The 26,262-nt window shown below is 40.9% G+C and overlaps 2 protein-coding genes across 4 annotated transcripts in view; both read right to left on the bottom strand.

Moving 5' to 3' along the window:
- The window catches only part of arhgef10la (Rho guanine nucleotide exchange factor (GEF) 10-like a), a 218,187-nt gene extending 212,043 nt beyond the window's left edge, over positions 1 to 6,144 (bottom strand). Inside the window, exon 1 of the mRNA XM_034684285.1 lies at positions 5,863 to 6,144. The gene's annotated coding sequence lies outside the window, so the exon portion shown is untranslated. The remainder of the gene's footprint in view (positions 1 to 5,862) is intronic.
- A 3,351-nt stretch (positions 6,145 to 9,495) lies between these two features.
- Positions 9,496 to 26,262, bottom strand: part of chd5 (chromodomain helicase DNA binding protein 5) — a 62,472-nt gene continuing 45,705 nt past the window's right edge. Inside the window, exons 26-41 of one of the 3 annotated variants that reach the window (XM_034684267.1) lie at positions 25,429 to 25,494; positions 25,251 to 25,339; positions 24,045 to 24,178; positions 23,309 to 23,453; positions 22,144 to 22,303; positions 21,481 to 21,560; positions 21,085 to 21,280; positions 20,918 to 21,007; positions 20,662 to 20,805; positions 19,614 to 19,722; positions 19,286 to 19,418; positions 18,368 to 18,563; positions 17,858 to 18,021; positions 14,918 to 15,044; positions 14,563 to 14,613; positions 9,496 to 13,908 (exon numbers count right to left, since the gene is read on the bottom strand). In XM_034684267.1, coding sequence (XP_034540158.1) covers positions 13,781 to 13,908; positions 14,563 to 14,613; positions 14,918 to 15,044; positions 17,858 to 18,021; positions 18,368 to 18,563; positions 19,286 to 19,418; positions 19,614 to 19,722; positions 20,662 to 20,805; positions 20,918 to 21,007; positions 21,085 to 21,280; positions 21,481 to 21,560; positions 22,144 to 22,303; positions 23,309 to 23,453; positions 24,045 to 24,178; positions 25,251 to 25,339; positions 25,429 to 25,494 — 2,012 coding nt within the window. In that variant the 3' untranslated portion in view covers positions 9,496 to 13,780. Of the gene's footprint in view, positions 13,909 to 14,562; positions 14,614 to 14,917; positions 15,045 to 17,857; positions 18,022 to 18,367; positions 18,564 to 19,285; positions 19,419 to 19,613; positions 19,723 to 20,661; positions 20,806 to 20,917; positions 21,008 to 21,084; positions 21,281 to 21,480; positions 21,561 to 22,143; positions 22,304 to 23,308; positions 23,454 to 24,044; positions 24,179 to 25,250; positions 25,340 to 25,428; positions 25,516 to 26,262 lie in introns of all 3 variants that reach the window. The other 2 variants (XM_034684260.1, XM_034684275.1) reach the window with 2 other exon arrangements.

Below are 26,262 nucleotides of genomic sequence, written 5' to 3'. Positions count from 1 at the left end.
AACCAAAGAACTTTGGCTTCTAGATAAATGTCACATTACAGATATTTCAGGGATGAAATTATGTTTGATATACACATACATCCTTAGTTTTGGTTTGGAAATAACATTTTCAAACAATTTTTTTCATTCTTTAACAAGAGCTTATCTTTCACAGAGTTTACAGCATAGCACAAATTATTTCTGTAGATATACAACATGTCCACCTCCTTAAAAACTGAGTAAAGCTCCTTTGTCCATGGAGAGTATTGTAATTTGAAGTCTGCATTTTCAGCTTCCCAGAACGCTGTTTTTGAAAGGAACGGCCAAAACGCAACAACATTTTACCGTTTCCTGGTGAATATGCTTCCATGTTTACAACCTCAAAGTCTCTAGAATTCAAAACCCTCCATCACCTTCTGTTTCTCCACTCAACTTGCCTGAGGATCAACAAGTTCTGCAGTACTAAAGATGGATGCATTGGTTGAACATCCGTATCAGACGTTATTTTCCCTGCTGACGGATATCAGCCCATCGGCAAATCATGTTCCACGCACTGATCTCAGTAGTGGTGCTGCTGTGGTGCTCCGGTGCAAAGAAAATTATTGGCCATGTTTCACAATATCAGTTATATGGAAGTGCCAAAGTGCCAGTGAAAATGGATTACAAAATATGCCAATGTCAAGGGCAGGCAACACAACAATGTTCCAATCTTTTCTGTTGCCTAAAAAATGAACACCTTAGCAGCTGTGCTGTGCTCTTTCAGAGTTCTCCAGAGAAGAGGAAAACCAAAGAAACGTTCTTAGTTTTATTTGAAACACTATTTTCAATCATTGCAAGTATAAAGATATCAAGAACATAGACTCAAAATGTGTGAAAGATACCTTTGGCACAAATAAAACTCAATTCAACAGGTAAAGGCCTCTGCTGGCATTGGCCTTAAACTGGCAAAGAGTAAAATTGGTGGACCCAGGACAGGAGCTTGATTGTCCCTGATACCATCTTCGGTTTAGACTGGATTAAAGATGTTAAAGATGTGGTACAGTAAATGTCACTATCTTTCTATTCAAACACCTATAAGTAGAGGTAGGACATTCACATTAACTCACAACACTGTATGACAAATTAACATCACGATAAGTCAATTCTACGATCAGTGGTGGAGAGTAACAAATTATATTTACTTAAGAACTGTACTTAAGTTGATTTTTTGAGTATCTGTACTTTACTTGAGTGTTATTTTTTGGGGGGAACGTATTACTTTTACTCCACTACATTTGAAAGACAAATATCATGCTTTTGACTCCGCTACATTTCTATCAGTGCTCTAGTTACTCACTACTTTTGCTTTGAAGTCAGCTGATGAATTTTCTTTTCTGAAATCAGATCCCAAAGACCGTAAACTGTAAACGGTTGAGTGTAGATCAAACGTTAGGTCAGATCGGTCCGTTCATTTAGTCGTGGTGATGATGGCTATAGCCGAGAAGGATGATGATTCTCTACGTGAGCACCACGGCCATATTTTAAGCCCATGTTTGAGTCTTTTAAAATAAAGAACGATTCGTAATGTTGTAAATCTCTGATCTGTTTACCACACAAACTTCATCACAGCCTACAAAACATCAGCATCTAACCTGAAAAAGCATGTGGAGGTCTGTAGCTAACACACTGTTTTTATTCCAGATGAACATTTGTGAAAATATGTTGAGATATTTAAAAAAATCCTTTGAATACTTAAGTATTTTTAAAAGCAAATACCCCAGGACTTAATTTGACAGAACTACTTTCACTTGTATTGGAGTAATGTTTGACCAGGACGATCTATACTTTGACTTAAGTAATGAAGATGTGTGCTTGGTCCATCACAGTCTGTGATGAATGATGATAAAATACAAGACGATCATAAATGATACACCAGATTGACTGATTTACATAAAAGATTAAGTGCAAGATTAATGTTATTGGCACCACCGCAAGGAGTTATGAATTAGTGGGGAGGAAAACCTGAAAGGAAATCTGTTCAAGGAGCATTATGCTTTTATTAGAATATCAATATTTGGCTCCAGCGATGGGCTAATTGTATCAGGAGTCAGTACACAAATGCTTGACCGTCTCTGTATTTTGTCCCTACTCTATCTTTAGGTTTGTTCCCTTACTTGAGCTCCTCCAAGGTCACAGGTTTCTACCTGCAAGGAAGTATTTCCTCACCACTGTTGCAAGGTGTTACCAAGAGTTTGCTCATGGTGGATTTATGTTTGGTCCCTCTAAGCCAGGTGTTCCCAAACTTTTCAGCCCGCAACCCCCAAAATAACGGTTGCCAAAGACCTGCAATGTCCCTAGAAGTGATTATATGTTGCGTCATACCTCGTCTAGCTGGTCTGCAGAATATTAGCCTACCTACATGGACATGTTGCTGTGTTTCCTGTTCTGTTATGAATTAACCTGCTGCTAATGATGCTTTGATAATTAACTGTTAACTAACCCTAACCTTAGGGGTCATCTGGCAAAAAAAAAAAAAAGGCAGACTGATAATGAAAAAAAATTGTATTTGCAAGGTTTTAGTTCAAATTGAATTACTATTGCTGTTGATATTTTGACAACAGTGAGTAAAATATGCAATTTTAGATTACTTTAAAGAAAAAAAGGGAAAAACCTGATAGACATCTCGTGACCCCCAACTAGTGTCTGCAAAGAGTACGATAACTTATAAGTATTCACCTGCACACAGATGGCATCTTATCTGAAATCTTCTGGACAACAAAAAATGCCAAAATACTAAGCCTTGAAATGACTCATTGCTCATTAAGTTAATAATCAGTGAAAGATAAATTATTGGAAAGACTCAAACAAACTTCCTCTGAGTGTGCACAAAACATTCCTTATCTCATGCACAACTTTATGACTTCAAGAGATACATCAGGGAAACAGTGATACAGTAAAACTATCTGATCAACAGTGACAAAGATCTAAATCGTCTGATGTAAACAGTTTCTGACGATGTCCTCTTTGGTGCAGCAGTCAAACAGTTGTTGCCTTTGGCATCAGTCATTGTGTTTGTATTATGTCAACTGTTCAGCAGGTATCAAACCTGCTCTCACTCTCATTGTAAAAGAACAGCAGCTGATCCTTTGATGTGCTGTCAAATCAGATATCAAATATGAAAATATACTTCTGAATTAGAGCGTTTGTAGAATGCTTTACACATCTGATAAATTTGATCCTCCCACAATGCATTGTAAGCTGAAGCTTAAGATGGTGAGAGTGATAATGGGTCTGCATTGTAACCAGTGTGAGTGGGAATACCCAGCAGGACTGTTAGATGTTTTCCTGAGACTTGTAATAACACACTGTGAAATGTTAAGTGTTTTATCTAATGAGATAAAGCTTCAAGTCAAAGTGGAGTTCAGACACGTCTAAACAGTCACGTATTTTGAAAGGAACAAGTGATCAAAATTAGAAATTAATAGAATGTTATACTACCCCTTGAGCAAGCAGATGTAGATTAATGTTATATTGTAGATAAATAATGAGACTTCCATCTCAACCAACTATTGCTGAACAAGCAGTAACCAGTGTTAAAAAAGGAAGGCAGGGCAGAAGTGCATGTTCCTAAAGTGTCCAGGAGAGGCTGGCTCCAAACGCCCAGGACATTACAGTAGCCCGGTTTTTACAGCAAACTTGACATGTTTACAGCCTGGTACATAAATGGATTTGGTCTCTGTACCTAATTGCCTTGTTAAACTGAAATTTTAATTCTGACTAATCTTCTAGTCTTAAAGGTAAGAAAACACTCAGTAAGCAGCCAAAATTGAGCAAAATATTCATATGTAACACGGCTAAACACAGGATCTCAGTGTCTGCTGGTAAAAGATGTCAAATGGTTTGGCAATAGGGACTAACACTAGCAGAGCTAGCACCACCAGCCTTAGGCACAAATATGAATCTGCTTTATAGAGTAGTAATTCTGGTGATGGCTAGCGAGGGTGACAATGTTCAATTTTGTCGTCTAAACATTTTGCATAAAATGTTTGCACATCATTAGGCATAACAAGGGGGCGTGGCTAATTTGAGGGGTGGACATGTAGCTGTTAGCCAGACAGCTAAGGAAGAACCTCAACTCCATATATTTGCTGTTTTACAGATTGAAGCCAGGGTTGGTAGCCACAGAGAACTAGCATGAATTTGAATGTAACATTTCCTCAGGACTACGTCTAACCCCTCCCCACCTCCCCACCTCCCCTCGGAGCTCCTCCAAAATGATGCCCCCGCTCACATGCACGAGCTCCGCTGAATCAGGACCATATGATCATGACTGATTCAAAACCGGTCCTCAGCACATCGTTGTGCTTTGCACTACGTCAACTCATGTCTCACTCAGCAGTAAGAAAAAAACGCGGACATCGGGACATAAAGATAATTTTAACCAGTATAACAAATAGTGTATCTAAATCTGACTACCAACCCCAGCTTTAACAAGAAGTCAGTTGGAGTCAGCATTTCCAATATGGCAGCCACCATCTTTGGGCTTTATAATTCCACCTCAGAGACCAGTGGATGATGTTATTGAGACTATATCTATGTTATGCAGTAAATGCTGCTGACCCCACCAAAGAAAGACCATCTGTTTGTCCTAGAAGGCAGTTTTCCTTGTTATTAGTTAGTTATTAGTTCCAATATTTTAAAAAGTATTGACATAGTTATAGATTCATACTTGGTATCAGTAGAGTATTGCATTACAGTGCCACATGTTTTAGCCTGCTACTCCTTACGAGTGTAATAGAGTTCTTCTGGTATTTCAGAGTCAAACTGTCAGAGGTGAAGTTTTCAGTGACAACAAAGTACTTTAAAACATCCCTGAATTTGTCCTTCTCTGGTTAATTATCTAACACTCCAAGAGGAATGTTATCAGTGTGTAATACAGTCAACCAGTTAACATTTGGCAGGCGTGTCACCACCAGTATCAAGTGACTGATTGTGCACTTGATCACCAAGGCCTTGCAGTGCACATCGATTGCGTGAGGGAAAGTTTTAATGGGTGAAAATGTGGCAAAAGAAGAGAGTTCCCATTGATAGTAGGGTCTTTGTGGTAGCTTCAGGCCATGCATGCATGGACTGTAAATGCCTGGTTGAAGAGCTAGACTGTGACTAAGGAGAAAAAAATCTGATACAGTGAGTCCATGGAGTTTCTTTTAAAAAAGGAGAAGAAGAAAGGAGGGGAGGGCACTTGGACATCCGGCAAATGGAGCAGAAACAGTGCCTCAGCTTAAAATGCAAATGACTTGGTCAGAGGTCCCTTAGCTCAACCCCTTCTCACCCCTTTTCCTCCCTCTTCTCTGTTCAGAGTACAGAGGCAGCATGAAATCCATCCTGGGAGGGGCTATTGTACTCCGGGAGGCAACCGTCAAACTGGAACTGTTAAGGACAGGGAATCTCTGTTTATAGCCTGAGGCTGTGGAGGAGCCTCAGACCCGGCCAGAGGTGTGTTTCTGGGATCATCCGCCAATCTCTCCCTCATCCTTGCCGGTGTCTGTGTCTCAGGAACTGCTGCTATCATAACAAGGCCTCACGCTTCTTTAGCCGGCTGGCTCAGGTTTAATCGTCCATGATGGTGTGTGCTCTGCCAAAAGAGCCACACGGGTATCTTCTGTTTCCCATCCTCTCCCCCTTCAGCCATCCCTTGTCCTCGTTGAGCTGTTGGACTGAGACACACAGGCACAAACCAGCACTCCCACCAACCCCCCATGCTCCACTCCATCAATGGACAAAGCTGCTGTCTCTGCAACATGCTAGCTGAGCTTAGAGAGAGGAAGGAAGACAGAGGAGAGGGAATACAGGAAGGAAAGGGGGTAAAGTGTTTCCAGGACAACAAACATAAACGCCTCTCACCTCCTTGTCCTCAGTAGTGTGTCCTCCGAGAAGCTTCAGGCACTCCCTGGTGACCCTTTAATCCTCCCATAAACTCTCAGTTTTTACCACGCAGCCGGCTCCAGCTCGCTCATCTTTATAGTCTCCTGCAAGGGCTGCAAGTGGCTGAAACAGATTGGAATTCTCCTGAGCTGTTTACTTTCCCACAACTTCTCCTCCTGCACCGTGTGCACTAGCAGCTCTGGATGAGGTAACCCTCTGCACTCCCTCCCTCTTTTCTCTCAGCCTCTCTCTCTGCTCCTCTGGTTGTGTTCCTCCCTCTATCTCCCCCTCTCTGACCCTCTCTTTTTTACTCAAGTCCTTTCACCCCCCTCAGCCCCTCCACTCTCATTCTGTCTTTTTCTTTTGGTTTCCTCCCCACTCTCCCAGACCCCTGCTGCTGCCCAGACAAGCAGCACAAAGCAGGGTGAGGGCTCTCACACGCAGCCGACCAATAGCAGAGTGAGAAAATCAAGCGTGCAGCCAATGGGAAGCTCAGGGAGAGGTGTTTGTACCAATCAGAGGAGATTACAGGGAAAAGTGGGCTGAACAGAAGGAATTAGGGGTAACGCTGCCTGAGAACACTTCCGTGTGGGACTGAACTTGTCTGTTCTCGCTGCACTTGAGTCAGCTGTGTGAGTTTCTCAACAGTGGCTGAGATTAAACAGGTAACGTGGAACTGATTTTTGGTCATTAGCACAAAGGAGGCTTGAACTGAGGACTGAAATGAGCCAAAGCAACACAAAGCAAAGTGATTCCTTTTATTAGAGGAGTAACAATTTGCAAAATGTTTGGCATAAAACACAAAAACTGACTGATCTGTGCAGCTTTTAACAAATGTTAACCTGAAGAAAGTGAGAAATGAATCTAGAGATAAACATTTTTTTTAACGAGTTAAACTTTTATTGAATCAGGGAGTTACATTTGGGTAAATAATTGATAATCGACATAAAAATGTGAAATGTAAAATATCACAGAGAGAGTCAACTCTCAGACAGTCAACTGTACCTTTCTTAATTTACATTTTGCTACATAATGTATAACATTCTCCATCATTGAAAATGATGACACACCTTAATTGATATCATATTTTAAGGCAAAAAATATATATTTTTTTAGTATCATCGTATTAATATTATTATTATTATTATTATTATTATTATTATTATTATTATTATTATTATTATTATTATTATTAAAGGAGAGAAGAAAAAACATTCTAACTTGTGTAAGAAAAACAAGCAATAGAAGCAGATAAAACTTCACCAACCCTCAAAGTTACTAAAGTTTAAATATGTTTTTCCACTGCTTTATATGACTTCACTTTTAACTTCAAAGATTGTCTCATTATACAGGCTAAAGTACGCGTTACCTCATCATTCAACTGTTCCACATTTCTCATTTGGTGGCTCATTAGGTTACACCCAAGCTTTTCATGATCTTTAAAGACACTGTTAGGAGTTTTAAACCCATTGTGTAATAGTCTCACTCATGTACACTTATACTGTACCTCCTTCATAGTAATATTAGATTAGCAGCCACAAGTGTGCTTAGTTCTTTATACTGAATTTGAGTGTCTGTGTTTAGGTCAGAAAAAGCTGTGTTGATATTCAGTACTCACCCTGAGGGTCTTTGTTTAGAGCTCTGCTAGTGAAGTTTGGCAGTAGGAGGTGAGTCAGCAAAAAGGAGGAGTTTTTAACTTCAGAAATGTTTCTGTCTGCATAATACTTTGTACTTTTGGCTAAAACTGAAACAGTTTTTTTGTTGAAGTATGGTCTTAGACGGAGAAACCTCAACCAGGGCTTTGCTAGTTAAAAGAGATAAACGTCTATGATCAGGATTTCTTGTTTATGCTGGTGTGTGAATGCTTCCCTGCTCTGTGAGGACTAAAGAGTGAAACTTTGTGCAGATTTTTGGTATTTAGACATCTAAACGGACTCTGGAGCACACCTCATAACATGATGACAGGGGACACTAAACCGGTACGTCTGCTCACCCAGTTGTGACAGTAACAGGGTGAGCCCAAGCAGCAACCTCCGGTCTCAAACGATGAAGCCCATGCCAAAGTGTTATAAACTGCAATACATTGAGAATCTGTTTGAGGCTGGCTGCAGAAACACCGGAAACCACATAGACATGTATGGGAAAAAGACGATCTTTGCAGCATTAATAAACATGTTTACAGCCTGGTTAAAAAAACGTCTTGGCCCTACAAAGCTAATTTCTCTAATGGCACACACTGTACGGGGGTGAATTTTTTTCTAACGTGACGGTTCAGAAGGTATTAAGATTCCGAGTTTTTGCCCAAATAAGGACATGACTGACGTGACTCCCAGTCGGGAACACATAGCTATTGGCTAAGAGGCTCACACTACGTCACACTCTGCCTGGTTGAGTTCCGCATTTCCAATATAGCTGCCGCCGTCAATTGGCTTCAAAACAGCTCTCAGGAACAGATGGGTGAGCCGTAACTAACAGTTCAGTCAGACAACTCACGTTTAAATTGTTTATTGTAGCAGCAAATACATATTCATGTTGAGTGATGAGCGCCCAGGCTCCGGCCTCATCACTCATCACAGATAAGTTAACATGCAGACATTGAGGAGTGATGAGCAAAACATGCTAAACACCCCCGGAGCCTGCAGGTGGAAGCTGGGGAGGCGGCGGGGAAGAGGAAAATATCAGCAATGGCATGCAGCAGCAGAGGCGTTGACAGGCAGAGGGAGAGATGGGAGATTTTTCCCCAGTTTAAATAGACCGCCAATTTGAGAGGCAGAGGGCAGGATTGGATGATGGTTATGAGAGTGGGACATGTGACGTGTATGGCATTGCAGCTCGAGTTGTCTGCCTGAACTAGCTCGCAGGCGTCGCTCCATTAATAAAAATGTAGTCGTTGTTACGTTAGTTAATCATTTGTCATAGATACAAATCAATACTTAACCTCATCACTCTGCATCCTGCAAAAAGTTGTCTTAAACAAAGCAAAGTAGTAACCAAAAGATGTGTATTTGTTAATTTACTTCCACAGCAAATGCCACATCTTTAGGACAGTGATGGTGCTCATGGGAAATGCAGCCTTTATCCTATAAAAACACAACAAATTTGCCCAAAGGAGTCACCAGAATCAACATGAAAACCCCTTGCAGTGCCTTTAATGTTAAACTAACTCTTTGTACTGGTAAAAATATGAAATACAGAACTACAAAATGTACAAATTATATTTTAAAACTTGTTTAAAAATATGGTTATATCCCCATAAAATTGTAGATTGGTCATGTATCCAACAAATGAAGCTAGTGCAGCACAGTTTGTGTTGTAGTTTCATTGAGAGTTCCTTTAAGTCATTATGTAAGTGTTTTTTTTATACATATATATATAAATGTATTTTTCTGCTATTTTTATCCCTTGCTGACAGCACCAGTGTCCCTATTTCTGTCTCTAATCACATTTAGTGTCCTGCAGGCTGCTGCAGATTGTGACGTGCAATGCTGGGGGATGCTGCACGGTGAACACAGGGTAACATGCCAGGAAGGTCAGTGTCATTAATTCAATCTGAGGTGCTTTGAATTAACATCAAAGTATTCTTAAGAGAAAGAAACACTCGACTGTGTTGACTGTTGTCCAGAAGATTTATTAAAACACATTGAACAAATACACAGAATACAAATAAAAAGATGACAATTCACTTTTTCATTCAATTGCTATACAGCACAAATATCAGAACCATAACACTGCTTGGAGCTCATTGTCTGTAAATGCTAGATACACTACACCGCCTCCTCAAAGTGAAGCATCACACTTAACGCTTCACATGCTGTGCATTCGCTGCAACAAAGGTGCCTTTTATCAGGGTCTTTTGGTAGCTTTTGAAGCCATGTTAATAAGCATGTACATACATTGTTAACATATTTATAATATTAGACTGAAGCCTTTTTTTTCTTACAGACGTTACATTCATACAGACTTCAGTTTGATTGCATTTCTTTTGGAGTATTTTGTTTTTGACGTCATCACTCCAGAGGGAAAAGGACATGATGTCGATTGATGAGCACATACGGTGCACACTGCAGTTCTATGGCAACACCACCCAGCAGACATTCATCGTTTTTCAGATTGATACATTAATCTGTTCAAGATGATCTCTGAAAAATCCTTCAAGTATATACATGTTTCTGAGGTTCTGTCTGTCAAGCAACCTAGTACACATCATGGTCAAGTAATTCATGGTGAAACAAGGAACAAAGTAGAGTTGATTAACTGTTACGAGTTTGGAAAAGAAACAGACATGATGCACCTCAAGGTTCATCTCCTGGTTTGTTCAAATTCAGTCCAATTAATTTATCTTGAAATGGAGAGAAGAGGAAGAAAATACACTCATCAATGCTGTACAGTACTACCTCTTCAGTTTCAATTAGTCCAATCACAGTCTTCATCCAAACAAAGTCAAATACTTGCGGCACCAATGGCGCCAACAATAATATAACAAACAAGTAATGCCACTGGCCTTTGGAAAAAACGGAAAAGAAGACACATACATGTCGTAGCAATTTGCACTTTTAGCCCAAACATTCAAGCGAAGCCTTCATCGAAAAAGGAAACGTAGAAAGCTTGCATTTAAAAAAGATTGTTTTAGATAGTGGACAGTCACTTTAGCACATGAAGAGAAGCCAGATGGATTGGACAAGATATGTAGCTATACCATGCTAACGTTCCGTCACACCAGGTACAGCAAGAGTCAATAACACACTCTTGAAAGAACCAAACATAAATAGAGGTGAGGACTTAGTTTAAAGAGTTATTCTCTTTAACAATGGTCCTTAGAAGCTGATGTACAGCGAGGATTATCAAAATCAAGTTTAGACTGCAGCATAACCAATTCACTGTATTCACACTGCGGAAATTTTCATCTGACGCACAGCTCTGGGTGGGAAGTATAAATACTGCTGTAAATGTTCTTAAATTATATAAACAAATGAAATGTGACAAATGGTGCAAATATCATGGCTTTAGAATTTAAAGGAAATGTTAATAGCAGTTGAAGGAACATGTATGTGTTGGATCTGAAAATGGTCCATCCATTCTACCATCCATAATTAGCTTAATTACATGGTGAAATCAGTCTGGTCTTTAGGGGTTTATAGCCTAGCATCTGTGACTGTTCTCCGCCAGGTTCCTCAATAAAAAGGCAGACCAGACTGGAATTGCCTTGTAAGTATTACACTAAGTTCTTCATACAGCCGTCTTTACATAAAACCTGAACCATCCCTTTTAAACAGCAGCTAACGTTAGCATTGAGCCACTTGCTAGCTAATATTAATTTGACGGTGTGAGGTGATATGATGGGAGAGATCCAGTGTGTTTTACTTTAAAGTTCAGATAAATGTGCAGAAGATTCACGCTGATATTTCATAATTAATTTTTTGAATTGCAATTTTTTAGCTCACCATGTCCTAGCTAGTAGTAGCATTTGATGAAGACATTTTCATTGTTACTGTATTTTTCTATTGGGTTTGAATGTGTGTCTGAGATATGCTTTGATATTTCGAATTCAATTTATATCTTTCGAATCTTTTCAGCATCCCTTTTAACAGCGGTTAACGTTAGCATTGAACCACTTGCTAGCCAACATTAGTTTGACGGTGTGAGGTGATATGATAGGAAAGATACAGTGTTTTCTTAAAAGTTTAAATAAATATGTAGAAGATGCACGCTGATATTTCATGATTCATTTTTTGAATTGCAATTCGTTAGCTAACCATTTCATAGCATGCGTTTGCATTTGATAGCATTTCCTGATGCTTGAAGACATTTTCAGTGTTACTGTATTTTTCTTTGGGTTTAAATGTGTCCGAGATGTGCTCTGATATGTCAAATTCGATTTATATCTTTCAAACCTTTTGAAAAGGTTTCGTTAGCTAGGTCAGTGGTTTTCAAAGTGGGGGCCGCCAGGGGGCGCTAGGGGGGCCTCAGAAAATTGGAGGGAAGGGGAAAAAATAGAATCTATTTTTTTTTTTTTTTTACAGCACGTTGTGTTAATAATTTCCTATATTAAACAAATATGATAATTATTAAAAAGTGAATAAAAGTAATAAAATACATTCTAAAAGTTGATGTTTCTTTACATATTTTGAAGCATTGTCTGTGGGTTTGCAAAGGGGGTCCCCAGACAGAAGCTAATGCTGTTTAGGGGGCCTTGGCATGGTAAAGTTTGGGAACCCCTGAGCTAGGTCATTGCTAACGGTAGCTATTGTGCAACGTTGGCACTTGGGTTTTTAAATATGTTGTTTTGCTTTGAAATGGTAGTTTGTGTTCAAGATTTTGCTCCACATGTGAAGTATTATAAGTTGAGTGTTGTTGAAATGTTTTGCTATATAAACGAAAATTGATCTGTTGATTGAAATTTGGCCCAAAAGTCGCTGTGGATTTACTGTCTTTGTCACTAATTGATGAGGAAGCAATGGTCCCCACATTTCTACAATTTGCAGTTCATTATTCAAGCATTTTTGGTTCCCATATGAATGTGACAAAAGAGGAAAATGGCCGCCTTGTTAATATGATAAATTGCAGTCTACATTTGGAGGAAACACACTGCATCAAAGAACACAGGGATCATCTTTTTAAATGGCATCAAGTGACCAAATAACATCTTATTTACCTTAAAGTAAAGAAAAAGCAAACAAAAGCTCATTTTGAGACAAAACTCGACTTAAAGTGAGACCGTGCCTGAAGCACATATGTTCTTATTCAGTTCTAACAATGACAGGGAGCTTGGAAAGTCCCTGTGATGTAAGTAAGAGGAGAAAAATAGCCGCCCTCAACGCAGGACTGCTTGTAGTTGGCTCCATGTGTGGATGTGGACCAGATGAGTTCCTTTTTATAGTGCACTCCCACCGGTCCTGGCCCCAGGGTTAAGCTCTACAGCCACTACTAACATTCAAATATAGTAAGAATCACAAATACTGTACCGTACACAGTAATACTCAGTCTTCTCTTGAAATGTGTTAAAAATCATTTCTGCAGCTTCTTTTCTTTGCTTGATCTTCGTGTTCGCTGATTTCTTCATTGTGTACATATTTTCACTAAGATTAGACCTATGTGAGGTAAAATAAACAGCAGTCTCTGAGTATATACAGTACAAGAAGCCAACCCTCTCAGGTATCTGCAGTCAAATGTGTCTGCATGTTAAGCAGGGATCACTTTCTCCACATGACCAGCGGGTGGCAGTCTTTAGAGGATTCAGAAAGACTGTGTCCATTACTGCATACATGATCATAGTTTCTGATGCTGTCAAATCAATAATTTATCCACTGGTTACTACATGAATGATAAAAATACATTGAAAGTAACAATATTGGCCCTCAAACTATCAAACTGTGACTGAAATGGTCCTTAATTCACTCCTCTTCACTGATGGGCACAGTCACAGTGTAGTGAAGATAACAAAAAGGGGCGCACAGAATGAAAAAGTTGAAGCTGGCACCGAACGAAGCACACAGTCGTAGATCAGAAAGAGCCCCAGTCGTGAGCATCAGACCTTCAGTCAAGCCAACTTCCTTGAGTTTTACCTTGTAGTGCAGGGCTGAAAAAAAAAAATCCTCTTTCATAAAGTCTGCTTCATTTTCTCTCCAAATCCTTGGCTCTCCGGCACAAAAAGCTAACATCTACTGAAATACCTCTACAGAGTCCTTGAAAGATAAAAGTGCAATTGTTAAGATAGATACATCTGCATTAATCAAAAAGTTAATCATCTTATCCGCAGACAGAGAGAGAGCTTGATTTTGAAGAGTTAAAAGTCAGGAGAAAAAGAGGAGGACATGGCGGAGGGGAAATGGGCAGCTGTCATCCACGCAGACCATCCCCAGGGGGCTTTCTGATCCCAGGTCAGTGTTTGAGAGCCGGTCTAGTCTTCAATGCAGATGACATCACTAGGTTTCCCCGACTTGAGATCAGGAGTAGCCACGTCTCTCAAGGAGTCGAGTGACTTCTTGTCCAGATGGCTTGTGGGGGGTGGAGGGCCGTTAGAGGACACTACAGAAGGAGGACAGTTTAACATTTAAGGTTTCATATTAACAACACGTTTTACTTTCTCAGTATTTTATAGTAATAATTGTGACATTAAACGTGTTGATTGAGTGGTTTTCAAATAGATCAAAGTAACTTCATGTTGTGAATACACCCAAAATGTCTGCAAATGCTCAGTGTGTGTAAACTAAGTGGGGTAGGATAGGTCAAAGTTGAATAAGGATGTCAGCCTGTTTTCAGGGAAATATTTTCAGTTTCTCGGGCTCACACATTTGAAGTTTTAAAAAACGTGTTTCTTGCTCTGACATCATCGTGACATCATGTGGCACTGAAATGTTAACTATTCACATTTTTAAGATGGTGTTTCATCCAGTCTTGATTATTACCTTTCTTAAAATATAAAACAATGTTTTTTGAACCTGGGTGTAATCACAGTTGTGCTGTAAAACCCAACATTTTGACATGGGACCAAAGCGGTTTCCTTGGCTTTTGCAGCCAGCCTCAAGTGGACACTAGAGGAACTGCAGTTTTTTGTTTTTTTTTTGCACTTCTGCTTTGGCTTCATTTCTCAACACCGTAGTTTGTTGTTGTTGTTGTTGGCTAACACGGCCCAGTTTTTCTGTTTGTAAAGTGTAAATGTAGGATAGAAAATACTCTTACATCTCAGATGTCTCCAGTCGGTCTCCTGCGTGTAGCCGACAGCAATGTGGTCTGTTTACACAATGTTACAGAAGTGTATATTTATATGCAGTGTGGACAGCAAGCTGTGAGATACAGGGCAATATCTGATGCTAACATGCTGTTGGGACACAGTAGATTCAAACAGGGCATGTGTGCAGTTAGTGGTGATGTCTTCTTGATTGGTAACAGCATAATAAAAGGAATGTGATCTCTACAATTATCTCTAAAAACTTGGTTTCATTCTCCTTAATTTTCAATGACATGTTTCTTTACTTCAGTCCCGCCTGTTTTCTATCCTTATCAAAACATCATCAGTGTAAACACCGACTCTCACCGCTGACGTAGGGCCCCAGAGGCATCTGACTGTAGTTGACCATCGGCTGTCCGCCTGGTCCTCTGAATCCTCCTCCGAAGCTGCTGCTGTACATCTGAGAGCAGCCGAATGCGCCCTGACTGAAAGGCTGAGAAAGAGAAGGGAGGAGAGATCAGTGTTACACCTTTGTATCATAATAACACATTAAATACTGCAGGTTTCAAACATAGACTGTATAAATAATGGACGTAGTATCCGTGATGTTTCCTATCTGTTTCTAAAGCGCTGTTTTAAGGCCAATAGTCTATTTTGCTACATTTTACAGCCATGCTCTGTCTCTGGAAAGACGTGTAGTACAAGCGGCAACCTCTGGTCTAAAAATATGAAGCCCATGCGGAGGTGTTATAAACTGCAGTTCATCGAGAATCCGCTTGAGGTTGGCTGCAGAAACCCTGGAAACCACATACACAGCAATTAAAAAAATACGATCTTTACAGCATCAATAAACATGTTTACAGCCTGGTTCAAAAATAGACTTGGTTCTACGTAGTTAATTTCTCTATCGGCACACACTGCACGGGGGGCGAATTTTTTCTAACGTGATGGTTCAGAAGATATTAAGATTACGAGTTTTGGCCCTAATAAGGACATGACTCACTTGACTGACAGGCGGGAACACATAGCTGTTGGCTAGGAGCCTCAAACCCCGCCTCCTTACGTCACACTTTGACTGGTTGAGTTCAGCATTACCAATATGGCTCCCGCCAACGATTGGCTTCAAAACAGCGCTCAGGAACAGATGGGTGACATCATGGATACCACGTCCATTATTTATACAGTCTATGGTGTAGTAGTGTGAGATTCAGAAACGGAGAAAATCGCCACGACTGTCGTGAATGTTTTCTTCTTCTTTTGCTATCTAATGCAGTTAGGATTCTTCTGCTTCTTCTTCTTCTGTTACTTAATGCGGTTAGCAAACAGCTTTAAGATGCTCTATAGCCACCGTCTGGCGGGAATACCGTATTACAACCTGGCACCGGTAAAAACGATCACAAATTGTTCTTTTAAAATGAGAAAATATTCAAAGTAACTCTTTGATTTATACAAAGTGAACAAACATTTGAATATTCGAAAATCATTGCACATCCCTACTTTGAGCCTCCTAGCCAACAGCTATGTGGTCCCGCCTCTCAATCAAGTCAGCTGAGCCTCTCATTGGAAGACTCGTAATCTAAATATCTTGGAAATGACTGCGTTATGAAAAAATTCACACCCCATACAGTGTGTGTCGATCAAGAAATTAGCTATCTAGATTACACTCGTTTTTTGTCCCAGACTGTAAACATGTTTATTTCTGCTGTAAAAATCAGCTTATTTGAATTGGTGTGTATGCTGTTTCCGGTACTTCCGGAGCCAGCCTCAAGCGGATCCTCAAGGAACTGCAGTTTTTAGCACTTCTGCATTGGACTCATATTTTTAGACTGGAGGTTGCCGTTTCAGCTCTTTGAGGAGACTTTTCCTCCTGTGGTTGGAAGATAAAAGAAACAAAAGGATTTCGAGTCAGACTGTAGACTGTTTCCCTGGTTACAACATGAGTTGGCATGGCAAAAAAGCGCAGACAGAGCACATGAGCAATCACACTGCTTAGCTGAAGTAATCTCTTGTATAACTGAGAAATAAACACACACAGTCAGCTCTGGTGAACAGGTTGCAGGAGAAGATGAAAGTAATGAGACAATACAGCCTTTGTTAAATCCCGCGGGACCAAAGCATGGAGAAAAAGTGGAGAAAGTAAACAACGTACAGGTGATTCTTTTTTTTTTAAATACACCTGGGGAAAGCCATCCGTCGGGGATTTGGCAGCCTGAGTCTCCACAGGTTTCTGAGGGAGTAATGTGATGCTGAGTCGTGACTGCAGAACACTTCAAAGTTTTATATCTTAAACTTACTACGGCCTGCAGCACTTTTTACTGAGCCTGGTTTCCTCCCTGTTATGAGCAACCTGCCCCGAACAGTCAAGTCCAACCGGTCAAAAGAGAGACTAATAACTCTTAACAAAACAAGTCTTAACACGACTTCATTTTGTGGGATAATAAAACAGAGGAGCCAACCGCCAACCGTGCATGCAGCCTGTTACAGTTGCTCCTCTTTGTTCATTTTTGTTTCTGATTTTTCTTCTCTCTCTTCATCATACTTTGACAGATTTTTCTCTGTTAGTTTGTTGAAGTTGTGACCTCTTTTGGCCTTCGGTGTGTGAGAGTTGTGGACTGTTTTTCACGATGAAATCACCAACTTTAACTTTTACTTGCATTACTGTTGCCCGCTTTGTTTTTGTTTTTACCCATACTCAAGCAGAGGAGGCATAAGCTACGAGGGAGGAGAGCTGGTATAAGAAGACAGAGGTTTATGGAGAGGAGATAGAAGCCGTGTCTCTCCTCTCTCATCATGAACAACGTGAGATCTCTGGATAATAAGATCGACAAGCTAACAGGACTAGCCAGGAGTCAGACGGAGTTTCAGGAATGTAGCATGTTGTGCTTTACGGAAACGTGGCTTCATCAGGATATTCCCGACCACAATGTCTCCATTGACGGCCTCCAGACTGTCCAGACCGGTATAGCACTGAGAGCGCTGTGGGCCTCCGACCATGTTATCTGCACAGGGAGATCTCACGTGTCATACTGGTAGCTGTTTACATCCCGCCTCTGCCAACCCGACTACGGCGTCCAACGTTCTCAACGCTGCCATAGCCGGACTCCAGACAGACCACCAGAGTGCCCTCTTCCTGATCTCCGGGGACTTCAAGCATTTATTTATTTTCTACATAGCTTATTATTGTATTTGTATAACATATTGTGTATAGAGCAACTGTAATGATTGAATTCCCCCCCCCTGGGATAAATCAAGTATTGCTGATTTCTGATTTCTGAATGGCTCCATTTATTCCCCATCCCTCCTCACCTGCTGCGGCGGGGGCTCGCTCCCTCGGCTGGTGAGGCGGCTGAGGATGCTTCGCTCGGACATCTGCAGGCGGGACGACACCGGAGGGATCCTGGAGAGCATGTTGGGCAGCCGGGTCACATCGGCCTTCATGTCGCTCAGGAGTTCCTCCAGCTGGTTCAGCACTGTGAGACCATGAGAGAAGACATACTCACCTTGAATGTAATGTTATTACTCGTTTCATGAAAGCACATGTAGGATCACATAGTACGGAAATATTTAATTATTTAAAGAGGGGCAGGTTGCATCTTTAGATTAAGATCGTTTACAATAGCTTTGATGTTTTAGGAGTTAATCATCTTATTCCACTCTTTCCTGGCATATGAAAGACTCAACTTTATAAATGCAGCAGTTTTAAGTCATCTTTCTTTGTAGAAGTATTCTGTGCAGGGTTATTTGCAGACTTTACCAGCCTTTGGCAAATGAGAGAAACTCTGACACTATGCTGGTTTCTATTTTGAGACTGCAGACCTTTGTGCAGCACGGCGTTGGCAGGCTTGTTCCCGGCCAGAGACTCTTTGGACAGATGCTGGTGGGACTCTGCCAGACATTCCACCTCAGTGAAGCGAGTGTTGAGAGCCATGGCCGGGTGACTCGGGTCCTGGGTCATGTTCAGGTACGCTGCCCGCCTCAGTTGCTCCTCAATCACCAGGGCCTGCTCCAACAACTACAGAGAAACAGGTTGGCGGAGCATAAACACAAAGATGTCATTTAAGAGACAGTTTCAGTCGCCTTGAAATCGCTTCAATCCGCAGATGAGCCGTGGTTATTTATTCACACCATTGACTGAACAAGATGGACGACGTGTCTCAACCTTTTCTCGTTGCACAAAAGTGATGCCAAAATAGCCCCCGGCACTGCAAAATCATGTGGAGCCAGAGTCACAGTGGGGCTCGACTGGTGGAGCTGTTGTTTTGAAGTCCTGCCCTTTTTGATAAGCAAATCACACATTTAACTCGCTGATACAGACATCCCTCAGGTCGGTACAGCGGAACAGATTTCTGTCGGCTTGAAGCAGACACACTCACAGAAATGGAAAGTTCAATGAGTCTTGTGTCATATTTCCTCACTGTGTTTCTTCTCTACTCTTCGGGAGTCCGGATTTGTCAACAAAGCTGTCAATCACAGAGTTTTTAAGCCTCTTTATGGCCTCAAATTACTGATTAAAACAAACACTTAAACATAACCCATAATGATAGAAACCATGTTCGACACGTATTTTGATCTTAAACTTCTACCCATCTTCCATCTATGAACACAGAGGAGGTGGGCTTTAAAACCTTCACTCCAGCCAGGCAACAGGGGGGAGCTCAAAATGATTTGGCTTCACTTTTGGGGAGCTCTCATGTCTCCCATGTTTCTATACAATCTAGAAAGATAAAGAATTACCTTAAAGCGGCGAGCTAGGAACTTGTTCTTCATCTCCAGGTAGTTTCCTTTGTGCATCTCAGTCTTGAAGGGCTCATTGAGGATAGCATAACGCGGGTCGTTCTGAATGTCCTGCCAGCGAGCGTAGCCATGTCTGAGATTGATTCCCAGTAAAGGAAAAACAAACACAGAGCCTCATATATGCCTTCAAACAATGAAGGAAGGCAGCAACAGTTTTATTTCTCTCCTTACAGTTTGTAAATATCCACCCTTCAACTGCAGCTCCCTCAGGTCAGAAGTAATTGCATTATTTTCCAGATGCTGAGCTCACACATCGAGGAAAGGATACGTTACGATGCCAGCCAACAGCCAGTAGTCATGGCGGCGGTGCCAGATGTCATGCATCTTTCCAGACGACAGCGCCGCTCGCTCTTCGGTTTGCCAGAGGGTGTGTAACTCTGAGGGTGAAGACGGGCAGTTTTTACAGAAACATAAAGTCATACTCAAGATGTTTCTAACTTTGAATTAGGAGGGAGAGCAAATTAACAACACAAACATCATTGTGGCACCTTCAGTAAATATCCTGTAGGTAGACACTGGGGCAGAAAGATTCTGACTATTAAAGAGGAGGGGAGGTTATTAAAAACAGACATAATATGTAAGGGAGAAAGTGTAGAGAGCCAGGAGTTATACCAAATGGAATCATAACAGAATGAGACAAGACCCCTATGGTGTTGACTCACCCTGTCAGGACTCCAACTTACTAAACAAACAATTTGTAAGTCTTGATCTAAAGATGATTTCATTGATTAAAAAAAAAGATTGATATATACAGCTAAAAAAATTATCCCTGCGTTTTGATGGTTGCAACATTATTCGCATCAGCGGACTTGGATCAAATTAACATTAAAGGTAAAGTCTTAACACTATCCTGCTTTACTGTTTTAAATCATGTTCAAATTAACATTTCCATTCACTGTAAATTCTAAACATTAACCAGCTTTTCTTATTTAAGTCACATTAGATTTAACATTTTAACTCTGTAAAGTCTAAACATTAGTGCAGTTGATGAACTGCAGTTTTCAGCACTTTCGCATGAGCTTCATATCTTAAGAACAGAGGTTGCTGCTTGGTTTTGACCAATCAGAATCAAGTATTTAACAAAACCAGGTAATACAGCTCCTTAAAAGAGGGCACCAGGTTATAAAAGTAATAAAACAAAGTGCTGTGTGCAGTATGAGGTCGCACAGTGTCCTTACTGATTAAGGTATTTTACAGCAACTGGGACAGTTTTTCATAAATATTTTCCCAGCACGGACGACCTGTACCTCTGTCCAGAAGATAGAACCTTAAAGTGGTGATTTAACGGAGAGCCATGGTCATCTTAAATTTCCTACCTGTAAAACCTCCATCAGCGATATTAAACATGAACTTGGCTTTGTATCCGTTTTTGTCCTCTTTCCTGCTCTCATCCATCTCATCCAGGGTGTCTTTGTCTCCGTTCAAGCGACCTTCCAAAGTGTCCTCACTCTTCAGATCCTCTGCAACAGCAACAGAAATGAAAAATGAGTTCCTCGATAGTAATAAATGATGAAAAATAAAACACAATTATCGGGTCATTTCTTCTTGTTTATGGATCCACGGCATGCTCACCTGGCTTGTTTTCCTTGTCTTCAGTTTTTGCCGGAGGTGAATCAGTGTCTGATTTGTCTGATGACTTCTCGGTTTCTTTGCAGGGCTCCACTGTTCATAACACAAGAAGTCATTATACTTTCTCCAGCAAACTTTGCAGAAAAATAAAGTTTGCACGCAGCACTCACCTTTGGGAGAGGTCTGAGTGGACGGCGGCTCCGTCTGTTTTGAAGCAGACTCTTTTTGGTTGGCAGATGGCTCCGTCTTTGTGTCGGGCAACTCGGTTCTCTCCCTCTCGTCTCCCGTTTTCTCCTCAGAGCTGGCCTTGCTCTCCTCACTGTCAGCCGCCTTCTCGGGCGCAGGTGCTGCCTCGGAGCTGGACATCTGCAAAGGGGAAAAAACAGACAGAGCAGCGGGAGGAGAGAGGGGGAAGTTTGCAGAGGGCAGACAGGTGTGTGAGTTTGACAGAAGGATCGTCTGGAGATGATAAGTGGTTCAAGTGTCGTGAACCGGGAGAAGATGGACAACACAATAATGGAGAGTAAAATGAGAGTGATGGATAGCGGAAGAAAGAAAGGACTCACCTCCTGCTCTGACAGTTTCTTGCCATCTTGCTCCGTGGTCTCTTTGTCCTCAGCTGCACCCGGCAGAGACTCGGCCTTCTCTACAACCCAGAAAACAACAAGTCAACCTTTACAAAAGTCTCTGTCCAGATATGAAGTTTTTCTTACAGTTGGAGGATCAGAGCGGGCACTTTGTTCTGACCATAGACTATAAATAATGGACGTAGTATCCGTGATGTCACCCAACTGTTTCTGAGCGCTGTTTTGAGGCCAATCATCAGCGGGGGGCATATCGGAAATCTTGAACTTAACCTAACGTCTGTCGAGCGAGTGTGACGCAAAGAGGCAAGCTTTGAGTCTCCTAGCCAACAGCAACAGTGTTTCCGCCTGTCTATCAAGTCAGCTGTGCCTCTCACAATGGAAAACTTGTAATCTTAATATCTTTGAAACTGCCCCCCCCCCCCCCCCCCCCCCCCCCTCCCTCCCTGCCCCCTGCAGTGTGTGCCGATCAAGAAACGAGCTATCCAGATTTCTGCTGTAAAGATCATCTTCTTTGAATGGATGTGTATGTGGTTTCCGGTATTTCCGGAGCCAGCTTCAAGTGGATACTTGATGAAATGCAGTTTATAACACTTCCGCATGGGATTCATATTTTGAGACTGGAGGTTGCTGCTTGGTTCTGACCTGGAGGGACCGGAGTGCCGGGCTGTGTGGCGACGGGGCTGGCCGGAACAGGAGTGTTCGGATCAGAGGAAACGCTCTCAGTCAGCTTCTTCAGCTCCATGCCGATGGGAATCAGGTCTGGAGAGCTCAGCTTCCCGTTCACGTGCTCAAACTCCTGCACCTGTAAACGAGATGTCGAGACATCGTGTGAATTAAGAATCCTTCCCTTTCAAGAGATTGAACTCTTCAAATCAGGAAACTTCTAGTTTGCAAGTTCACACAGAGTACAGAGCAAGCATTATTAATATTTAATCTTGGAAATACGGAGTGGTCTTATAATCAGCGTCTTCAGATATTAATTTCAAATTCATCAGTTATTCCATTCATCCTTAAAAAGACTACATTTTATATTTTTAATTTGTACAAATATTCATGTGTTATTCATATTTTTTAATAACAGATTTTTTTATTTTTTTTTACATATATGTGTTTATTGACATTTTATTAAATGCGAACAACCCAAAAACAAGACAGCACTCAGACAGAGTGACACACAACAACAAAAAACAACAACAATAATAGTACAGATTATATTAAAATTTAAATGATATATCGAAGTGTATACAAATTAATATATCTATAAATAAATAAGTAAATAAATAATAATGTAAATAAATAAGTAAAAATGAATAAATAAAATTAAAATAATTAAAAAGAAATACATACATTGTTATTGGCCTGTCTGCCGCCCTCAACATCACTTTTGAAAATTGCCAAAATAGGTTATCACCTAACCAGGGATCTCAGAGAATAACAGATCATTTTTTTAAATATATTTTTAGTGCTTCAATGTAACTGTTATTGTTTCTGTAATGCTACAGTGAATTCCTGCTTGTTAATGTGGATGCTTTTCATTGGACATCACTGATGGAGGTAGCAACCAATTTTAAAAACTCTCCAAAAAATCTCCTACAAGTAAGACATTTTCCTGGCGCTTCAAGATTGACAAAGCTAATGGTGTCAAATTAGCTCAATTCAACCCAGAACTTGAGAGGGATTTAACACAAAAAATAAATAAATAAATACTTCTTTTCCCTCAGTCTGAGCGGTTCGACCTACTTTTCGCTAATCTCTCCGCGCTCCAGCAGGAAACTTGTTATTCAGACTTCAGAATCTCTCTGGTTACCTTTTTCCTGACAAGGGACATAACTCCGATCCTGGTGAGAACATGCTGACGAGACAGCCCTTCACGTGGGACTCCGTCAGCAAAGGTTTCTGCTCCGTCTGCCCCCGGCTCGCACAGGTGTCTCATGAACAGAGAGACGTAGGCCCTGAAGACAGACAGCATTTAACAGTACATGTGACAGAGGAAGAGGGGGTTCTTCTAGGAAAAACCAGCAGCAACAGGAGGAGAAGCGCTTCTACTGTTTGGTGTGGACATGGAAAGAATATAAAGCACATTTCATGTTAAGGTGCATGTTTTTCCGTACATTTAGTTTCTGGGGAATATCCTGGGTGTCACATGGTTAAAGAAAAAGTGGCACAAAAAGACTAAAATTCTTGTAGCTGAATAAGTACTGTCATAAAATGATAGAATAGTACTCACAGGCTCAACATTAGTAATAATTGATGAAGTAATTGTACTTAAATGCAGGTGCTTGGACTTTAAAATATCAAACACAGCTTGGGGCTTTTTGCGTCCTAATATTTTGCTGCTTCTAAACCAAAGTAACCCTGAAACAGACCAACCTCTGAGTGTTTCTGCACCTTGCCCCTGGCTAAAATTTAAAGTGACTGAAACAGCCCACAGGTAGCTCTTGACACGATCACGGTCAGCCCTGCAGTGTGTGAAGAAAGATCTACAGCTGATTCAAAGAGCTTTACTCGTCAGAGTGTATGCATTCACACTTATTTGGATGTACCTGAACTCTCGCTCGCTCTTCCCTCTCAGGTCTCTAACCAGCCAGTGAGAGTTGAAGGCGTCCTGAGGAGGCATCCCCCAGCGCATGATGGCGTTTAGGAAGGCTTTCCTCTGGCGAGCGTTGAACCCCAGCACCTTGAGATAAGAGGACGAAGACAGAGTGAAATTATGAAGAGAATCAACACATTAAGTTGTGTTGGCTTCATCCAACTGTTCACTAACTTCTCCCTCAAAGAACGTCAAAATCTCAGGGAGGATTCAGAAGAGAGAGAGTTTTTATGATCTGGTTTAGTGCTCTTCTTCAGCTCAGTCTGGCTTTGAAGCTTTTTAAAATTCTAACCATGAATCAATTTTCTGGATTTAATAAACTGATCCTCCAATAACAGTTACAAAATATACAGTTGAACATGATCACTCGGTAGTTCCATCAGATGACACGAGAAACACTATTAAAACTAAAACTGAACTACAGAGCGTAACAGGTACTGCTAAAAAAAAAATTAAATATTGAAAAGGTTAGTTTTCTTTTCATTATTTAATACACAATGTTAAACTTACATTTTTTTTATATTCATTGGATGTAACATAAACTATTTCAGGAATTATTGTGTTTTATTTTGATGAATTTGGCTTATAGCTCATGAAAATCAGAAATCCGGTATCTCAAACTGTTAGAATATTTTCCAAGATTGATCAAAAACAGGATTTAAAATACTGTAATGTTCATGTTCTCAAAAAGTATGTTAATTTAAACACTCAGTACATGGTTGGGGCTTCTTTACGAGACATTACTGCATCAGTAATCAACATTATATTGTAGCAACAGCCCACCACGCCTCATTTCCCATCATGCACAAAGTTTTGTTGGACAATGTACGGTTTCTTAAGCTTGCCGTTTATCGTTTCCAATCACTGATTTGTTGGTCATGTCAATATTCAGATGATGCTGTTTTATGCAGTTTGATATCATTTTGTGTTAAACTAGTTTTTCTTTAATTTTGACCATTACTGAGGAGGCTGTTGCACTTCACAATCACTGCTGTACTTTACCCGTGTGGTAAGGAGTTCATGCCTTAACAGGGTTGACAATGTGACAAATTAAGACATTATCTTGTACAGTAGTATCTAACAAAGAGGCCTACATGTGTACACCTCAGAATTGTATTATGATATATTGTGTAAAGGATCTTAAATGTGTAATCCGTACCTCGATACTTCCTCCAACTCGTGCCAGTAAGGGTGGCAGAGGTTTGTCTTTCTCGCCCCTCAGCTGCCGACGAGACTGTCTGCGCCCGCCTACAAGAAAGAAAACAAAGAATGGGCCCAGTTAGAAACCCAACTTTGACCGTGCATGAGGATAAAAGTATACGTTCTTTCCCCCTTACCTTCAGGTCTCTCCTCGAAATCTTCGTCCTCGTCCTCGGACCCCACGGAGTACTCCGACTGATTGTCTGAAAGATCATCCTGCCATTCTGAGCCACACATCAGAGAGAAACAGTACATTGCATTCTGTTGTCGGCCACCTGAGGGCGCCATGGCACTGCAGATTACTACAGACCACTACTGCTTGGCATGCACTGCTGCTACCACTGACTGTGCCTTTTCTGTGAGTGAGGTGAGAGTTAAATCACTTTCAAACTTAGAGAGCACTCCACGCTGTGATGAGCTCTGAAATCTTTACGCTCTCAGAGTCAAATACTGTTGAACTCTGGCAATCAGGACCTGTAGCCACTCTTTAAAGTAAAACTACAGGATGTATGTGACTTTAATAGACATCGAAAGCCTTTAACTCTTTGACAGAGGTGCTTTAAAACCCAGTGTGAAGACTGAGTGAATGCAAGAGGTACAAGAGAGCTCCAGGCCAGCGTAACACACTCTGTGGCAGCTTTAATGGAGGTCAACAGCTCTCTTTGAAACTGTCTAAAAGCATTTAAAAAACAAGATGATCAAAGTGTTCGCCTTGTCTTTCTTGAGTTGATGCACACAAATTGGTTTTAGTTGAGATAATTTCATCTTACTAATGAAGCTGAGCGTGTGCAGGGAGCTCAGGCAGCAGCTTGAGCAGCACTGTGCGGTAATTAAAGGAGAGCTGATTGTGTTGTTGGCTTGTTAGGTATCACAGTTGATTACAGTGTTTACTGTCTGCTGTCGGACACATCAGAAAAAACACTTCTGAGGTAGAAAACGCCTGCTGAAGTCGGAAAAACAACTTGTGCAAG

The sequence above is a fragment of the Notolabrus celidotus genome, chromosome 1, assembly GCF_009762535.1.
Source record: "Notolabrus celidotus isolate fNotCel1 chromosome 1, fNotCel1.pri, whole genome shotgun sequence".
In the NCBI taxonomy this organism is placed as follows: domain Eukaryota; kingdom Metazoa; phylum Chordata; class Actinopteri; order Labriformes; family Labridae; genus Notolabrus; species Notolabrus celidotus.
The sequence above is the reverse complement of the archived record's forward strand: the minus strand, read 5'-3'. Positions and strand labels throughout refer to the sequence as shown.